Source organism: Solenopsis invicta, chromosome 3 (assembly GCF_016802725.1).
Source record: "Solenopsis invicta isolate M01_SB chromosome 3, UNIL_Sinv_3.0, whole genome shotgun sequence".
NCBI classification, from domain to species: Eukaryota; Metazoa; Arthropoda; class Insecta; order Hymenoptera; family Formicidae; genus Solenopsis; species Solenopsis invicta.
The window spans coordinates 5,590,032-5,597,732 of NC_052666.1; the positions used below are offsets into that span (position 1 = coordinate 5,590,032).

Genomic DNA, 7,701 nt, shown 5'->3' on the forward strand with positions numbered 1-7,701 from the left:
TCCATTTTATTTTATAAATATATTTAAATTTAAAGCCACAAACTAGACAAAAAAAATAAACAAATAAATATTAAAATACAAATTCGAGGAAAAATAATATAAATAAGAGGGAAGAACATCGCGAAAGAAAAATTTAAAAACACCGTGTTTATAAAAAATATGTACGAGGTGTGATCAAAAAGTAAGGTGACTTTTTGAATTTCGCGCGCTCTGTACACTCTAATTTCAAAATTTTTCTTTTGTGTTGGTACACTCGTCACGATCATATGTTCACAGTTTTGACTATATAGCATGTGTTGTTTTTATGTGAGAGGCATAAAGGTTAGACTCGTGTTTGCGTGCTCGGCGATTTTTTGCTGTTGAAAATAATGGAGCAGAGAGTTTGTATTAATTTTTGTGTAAAAAATGGTATTAAGTGTTCAAAAACTCTTGAAATGTTGACAGTGGCGTACGGTGAGTCAACTTTGAGCAAAAAAATATTTATAAATGGTATAAGTTATTCCAAGAGGGCCGAGAAAATGTTAACGATGAACCTCGCTCTGGACGCCCCAGCACGTCAAAAACCGACGAAAATGTTCAAGAAGTGAAAGAAATTGTGTTGAAAAATCGTCGAATCACGATTAGAGAAATAGCTGATGATCTTAACATATCGTTTGGCTCATGCCAATCAATTTTAACGGATGTTTTGGGTATGACACGTGTGTCAGCGAAATTCGTTCCAAAACTGCTTAATTTTAATCAGAAGCAGCGTCGCATGAACATCGCCCAAGACATGTTGAACGACGTCAATGATGATCCTGATCTGCTCAAAAGGGTTATAACTGGTGACGAAACATTTTCCTCTTCCCAAAATTGAAAAGGCCTATGAAAGGACGAAGATTTGCGACGATTGAGGAGATTAAGGCTGCATCGCTGGAGGAGCTCAAGGCAATATCCAAAAGTGCATTTCAGAAATGTTTTGACGACTGTAAAAAGCGCTAGCACAAATGCATTGTATCAAAGGGGGATTATTTTGAAGGGGATAACATAATTTTGGCTGAAGAAATGAATATTTTTTTATAAAAATAAAAAGTCACCTTACTTTTTGATCACACCTCGTATACTGAAAATACTATGTCTACAAAGGACACCGTGTTTATGAGAAATATGTATACTGAATACACTGAATACACTATGTCTACAAAAGACATCGAGCTTATGAGAAATATATATACTGAAAATACTATGCTTACAAAAAACACCGTATTTATGCGAAATATATATACTATATACTGAAATCACACTATGTCTACAAAAGAAACTTTGTCTAATAATAACAACCATAGCAGTTGCAACAAGTACAATAACAACGGCAGCAGCAGCATCAACAATCTGCAGCAACCGTAACAGCAGGTTGAATAAAAATGAAATGATAAATTATTTGTTTAGATTATATAACATTTATTTATAAAATCTTAAATACAATATTATTAATATTTATTTATAATAATATTGTTGTTTGGGAACAGCGTAATACGCGAAAGCGAGTCACCCGCTACATGCGAGCGATCGATATCGATCCTTTATCACGCGAGGGCACCACCTTACGACGGTGTCCTGCGCAAGCCCCCTCTGGGCGTCCGGGAGCGCTCGAGCGGAAGCAGGCGTTTTTACCTCTCAGATAGAGATTCGCAAGACTCCTAATCGTACGGCCATGACTGCCGGTTAATTAAATCTCTAATCTCATATTAAACTCATACGACCGTGTCTGTCGGTGTACCAAGTACCTCAGAGTACTTCCTTTAAAACTGTGCCTGTAGTGTCTAAGTGGCATTAAAGCAATTTGTGAACTTTAAAAAAAAAAAAAAAAAATCCCCTCACCGTGTCTGTCGGTGTACCAAGTATCTCAGAGTACTTCCTTTAAAACTGTGCCTGTAGTGTCTAAGTGGCATTAAAGCAATTTGTGAACTTTAACGGTTTGTGTATTTCATTGCTCCGATTCTCACAGTCCAAAATCCTTCAATTACGCGACGATTAAGTGCGCACTCCTAACAAAAGAATTTGGTCCTTCGAGCCGGATTTGTTGAGAATCGGATAGACTGTGGAACGCAATCCGATCACACTTGTGAATTATCGGCCCGTTTCACTGCGGCATAGAAAAGTTGGTGATCACGTGATCGCCGAGATTCGGCAACGTGATCGGCAGCCGTTCCGCTCACGCGTGCTCTGTGCATATGACTCTTGTGCATTGACCTTTGATAATTTACGCGTGCTAGAGGTGCAGTGTATCATATCCCGTGCGTACAAGCGACAAAGCAGTACACAGGCATGATCTAATGCTCTGTGAATCACGTGACTCCCTAGAATGGCGCGTGAACCGCGCTGCGTGCTACACACGTGATTAACGATTTCTATCGTCTACGCGTGTAGACAGTGCACCGCACGCAGACTTTGGGTCGGTGCGTTGCACCTGACTTTGTGCATATTGGCAATCAACGCTTTATGCAAGCTCGATCAAGCGCTCTGTTTATCACGTGACTTTCAAATTTCGGAGCGTGAGCAGTGCCGCGCGTCGGAAAACGCCGCGTGGCGCGCACGTGATCAGCGAGTTCGGCAGGCGTGCTACAGCGTTTACTCCAGGAGTACCAGGGCCGAGTGGATCGACACGGGTCCCCGTGTCAGACATATTGTCTTGCTCGTATTTGCGCAAGCATTATGGAGCGGCTATTAGCAGAACAAGAAGACGTTCTCTATCAGATTGCGAGGACGGTCGACAACTTCAAGAAGTTGGGGCAAGGCAATTTTACTACATCCGTCACGCGGAACCGGATGTCCATTTTGGAGAAGCAGTGGACTCAGTGCCAAAAGCTACATGCGGACCTCAAGGCGGCAGTCAAGCCAGCGGAGCGAGATGAATGGCCGTATTTCAGTGAGGAGCAATTTCGGAAGGCGACAGAGGACTACTACGAAGCGTCTGACTATCTGAGCGAAGTATTAGAGAGGTTGACGAGACCTACCGCTCATGTAACCGCAAGTAGTACTTTAGATTTAAGCTCGGGTCCGCCAAGCTCAATCCTGTTGCCGCGAATAGAGCTTCCTAAGTTTTCCGGTCAGTATACGGAGTGGGTCAATTTTCGGGATATTTTTGAGTCGATTGTGATAAAAAATGAAGGCCTCACAAACGTGCAGCGTCTGCATTATTTAAAGTCGAGTCTGACTAGCGAGGCTCGCATTGTTATTAAAAATATTTCCGTTACCGACGCGAATTATGAGCTAGTATGGGGAGCCGTGAAAGAACGGTACGAAAATACCCGCGCGATTGTTTCTTCTTATCTGAATACTATCCTAGAAGCTACTCCGAAGGCTGATTCCGTCTCCGAATTGAAACGCGTGCATGATAGTATTAATGATGCGGTCCTTGCGTTACGTAATCTCGAGAGAAATTGCGTCGATGATTTCGTGGTTGCCATCCTGTCCAGGAAACTTGATGTGAATACCCGCACTGAGTGGGAAATCAGCTTGGGCAATAAACGAGAGCCAGCTTCCTTTAACGAACTGAGCACATTTCTTGTTGGCAGAATGCTGGCTCTGAATGTAGCGGGAGATACTCGCAGTTCAAATAATAGTAAAACAAATCGCTCAGCAGCCACCAAGTCGTTGACGGCTGCCATCTCTAATGTTAAATGTTTATACTGTGCGGGCTCGCACCTTTTGTTTCAATGCGCTCAGTTTAAATCCTTATCCACGGAGCAGAGAAAGAATGTTGCGCGGCAGCACCGTTGCTGCTATAATTGTTTGACCAAAGGCCATTATCCGCGCGACTGTAAATCGCGGGGCCGCTGTGCACGTTGCCAACGCAAACATCATACGCTTCTGCATGACGACAATATCAGCGGAGGACAAACGACAATGGGTGCTCCTGCAATAGCGAGCACATCCAGTGTAAACACAGTAAATGACGCCCCCTCTAAATCAAGTCTTTTAGCAAGGGTAACAACTCCTTCACGTTCCCTCCTGGTCAAGGGTACTGTACTACTCGCAACTGCACGAATCTTTGTACGTACTGATGGAGCTCGTTGTATAAACCTTCGAGGCATGATTGATACGGGCGCTGAGGCTACATTTATCACTGAAAGGGCTGTTCAAGCCTTAAAAGCAAAGCGTATTAAAGTATATTACACTGTCACTGGCATGGGTGATCTACAGGCTGGGGTCGTTACTCATGCAGTTAAGCTCCATTTAAGTGCGGGTATACAGTCGAGTACTACAGTTACAGTGATCGCGTTTATCCTCCCTGTACTTACTTCTTATGCTCCAAGAAGTCCTGTTGATTTACTTGCGCATCCTCATTTGCAGAATTTAAAATTTGCGGATTCTGATCCATTCAGTGATGACCCTATCGATTTACTGATAGGACTTGACTATTATAAGGCCGTAACAATGGATGGATCCCGCCGAGGACCGAGCTCTGATCTCATGGCGAAACCTACTATCTTTGGCTGGGTTGTCTTCGGCCCGTGCAACGACACTTCTGAAGGAAACCCTCAGTCGGTGTCCTCGTTACGCTGCTCTATTTCTCCTGAAACGGATGCGCTGATGAGGCAGTTTTGGGAGATAGAGGAAGTCTCGGTTTCTAATCCCCTCACTGAAGAGGAAGTCGAGTGCGAAAGGCACTTCGCATCTACACATTCTCGTTTGCCAAGCGGACGCTATCAGGTTCGCTTACCTTTTCGGACCGATTTCTTGAATAAGGTCGGTCGCTCCTTTCACGTCGCTTCTGGTGCCTTTGATAGGTTAGAGCGACGTCTAGCTCGCGATAGTGCATTGTCTGCCAGCTATCGTGGCTTTCTTTCTGAGTATGAGCAAATGGGTCACATGACCCGTGTAAACCCGAACGAGGTCATTAATAATAATTCGTTATATCTGTCTCACCATCCAGTGGTGAAGGCGAGTAGCAGTACTTCCCCTGTACGGGTTGTATTCAACGCCTCGAGTCCCATGGACAACGGGTATTCATTAAATGATCTGTTGCTTACTGGACCTAAGTTGCAGTCAGATCTTTGCTCTATCATTATGCGCTGGCGAACTCATCGCTTCGTTTTCGTCGCTGACGTCGCAAAGATGTTTAGACAAATTATGATTCATCCGTTAGATACTGACTTTCAGAGGATATTGTGGCGTCCTAGTTCAGGCCAGCCGATCCATCATTACCGTTTAATCACCGTCACGTACGGTACCGCCTCGGCGCCTTATTTATCCATGCGCGTCCTGCGACAATTATGCGAGGACGAGGGATCTGCATTCCCGCTGGCTGTGACTATACTCAATAATTCCATCTATGTAGATGACGTGTTGTTTGGGGCAGACAGTGTGTCCGCCATACAATCCACACGTCAGCAGTTGAATGCCTTGTTATTGAAAGGAGGTTTTCACCTTCGTAAATGGACGTCAAACTATGACGAATTGTTGTCGGAGATACCAGTGTCGGATCGACTGGAGGACAATAGTGTCGAATTTGACGAGGACTCCTCCTTCAAGGTTTTAGGAATTTCGTGGAGTCCTATACTTGATCGATTCCATTTCAGGATACAAATTCCGGAGTTTTCGGTGATCTCGAAACGTAGCGTGCTATCGGCCATTTCGCGATTCTTTGATCCACTGGGTTGGATTGCCCCTGTGGTAATCACCGCTAAAATTTTCATGCAGGAACTATGGCTGCGTAAGGTTGATTGGGATAGCCCGCTCTCGAGTGATCTAGAGGAATGATGGACTGAGTATTCTCACAGTCTGACAGATCTCAAAGAGATTTCAATCCCAAGGTGGACGAATCAAAGCAACTCCGATCTGGGTATCGAGTTGCATGGATTTGCGGATGCTTCAACACGGGCCTATGCGGCCGTTGTATACATTCGCATTATTCACACTCGAAGCAGCTTTGGAGTAACACTCTTAGCCTGTAAATCTAAGGTCGCTCCTATTAAAACAATTAGCGTTCCCAGGTTAGAGCTGTGTGCAGCTACCTTACTAGCTCGTTTTCTTAAAAATATTGTTAGTACTTTAAGGTTAAGTTCAGTACCAGTATACTGTTGGTCAGATTCCATGATCACACTTGCTTGGATTAAGCAGCACCCCAATACCTGGAAGACTTTCATATCCAATAGGGTATCAGAAATCCAGACAAGCTTGCCGCAAGCTCAGTGGCTATTTGTCGGGTCTAAAGAAAATCCCGCAGACTGTGCGTCGCGCGGCATCAGCGTTCAGGAGTTGAAGTCGCACTCGTTGTGGTGGAGTGGGCCTCAATGGCTGCAGTCACCCTCGACTGTGTGGTCGGAACAGCCCTCCTCCCTTCGATCGGACGGAAACATGGAACGACGTAGCGTTCCAGTTTATTTAGCTCAGCGGGGCGCGGCAGGGTGGGATCTTTCCGAGCAAGTTTCCAGTTGGCCTAAGTTGTTGCGGATCACGGCCTATTGCCTATTGTTCGTTCATAAGGTTCGACAGCGCCTTAGAAGGGCGGATAGTGATCAATTAGGTACGTTATATGTGTTGAGTGACGCTATCAGACAGGCTCGTAGTTTTTGGATTGCGTACGTACAAAAGATTAACTTTTCGAATGAGATCCAGGCAATAAAACGTGGTGAGGGCCCGTCTAAATCTAGTCCCTTGAAAAATCTAAACCCGTTTTTGGACACGAAGGATAACCTTCGTGTCGGGGGACGTCTCTGCCGGGCGTCCCTCTCTTACGATGAGAGACATCCCATCATACTACCGAGGCATCGCATATCGGAGCTGATTGTTGCGCAGGCACACGATCGAACGCTTCACGGTGGGACACAGTTGACGTTAGGAGTTTTACGCCAAGAGTACTGGATTCTAAATGCTAGAAACCTTGTAAAACATCACATTCACAGGTGTGTTGTTTGTGTCCGCCACAGAGCTATTCCGATATTGCAGCAAATGGGTGATCTGCCGGACGTTCGAATAAACCCTTCTCGTCCGTTTCAACATACCGGCGTAGACTATGCCGGTCCTTTTCATGTCCTTCCGATAGTAGGACGTGGCCAGCGGACACACAAGGCTTATGTGGTTGTGTTCGTTTGTTTGGCCACTAGGGCCATACACTTGGAACTGGCCAATGATTATACCAGCGATAGGTTTTTGGCCGCATTTAGAAGATTCACCTCTCGTAGGGGTCTTCCGGTCTCATTATTCAGTGATAATGGGACCAATTTTCAGGGTGCCGAAAAGGAATTGCGCAATGCGTTCAGAGCTCTGTCGCGTGATCCTGATCTCGTCGCGTATTTAGCCTCCGACGGCATCACTTGGAGATTTATACCGCCCTCCGTCCCACATTTTGGAGGAATGTGGGAAGCGGGCGTAAAGTCCGTTAAGCACCATTTACGGCGTGTAATTGGTGCTCACACGCTTTCAAATGAGGAGTTCACTACATTACCAACTCAAGTGGAGTCATGTCTAAATTCTAGACCTATAGCTCCCTTGTCCGATGATCCCTCCGATCTCTCACCTTTGACTCCTGCCCATTTCTTAATAGGTACCTCGCTGATTGCGACGCCTGAGGAGTCCGTATTGGATTTGAGGGAAACGCGAATTGTTGGCAGCGTGTACAGCGGATGCACGAGCAGTTTTGGCGGATATGGTCGCGAGATTATCTCCACACGTTACAGCAGCGCTATAAGTGGCGTCAGAAATCGACTAGTTTGA

General features: G+C 45.2%; 2 protein-coding genes across 2 annotated transcripts; both read left to right on the top strand.

The window, feature by feature from the left end:
* The first annotated feature begins 2,694 nt into the window (after positions 1-2,694).
* On the top strand, positions 2,695-5,745 carry LOC120357294. The gene has a single exon (XM_039447455.1). The coding sequence runs from the start codon at positions 2,695-2,697 to the stop codon at positions 5,743-5,745; it is 3,051 nt and encodes a 1,016-aa protein (XP_039303389.1).
* Positions 5,746-6,078: 333 nt separating this feature from the next.
* Positions 6,079-7,701, top strand: LOC113006173. The gene has a single exon (XM_026142106.2). It carries the CDS (start codon positions 6,079-6,081, stop codon positions 7,699-7,701), a length of 1,623 nt encoding a protein of 540 aa, XP_025997891.2.

What these genes read in the sequence shown, in the direction of transcription:
- LOC120357294 (XM_039447455.1), top strand. Translation starts at nt 2,695, where the DNA reads ATGGAGCGGCTATTAGCAGAACAAGAAGACGTTCTCTATCAGATTGCG.
- LOC113006173 (XM_026142106.2), top strand. Translation starts at nt 6,079, where the DNA reads ATGATCACACTTGCTTGGATTAAGCAGCACCCCAATACCTGGAAGACT.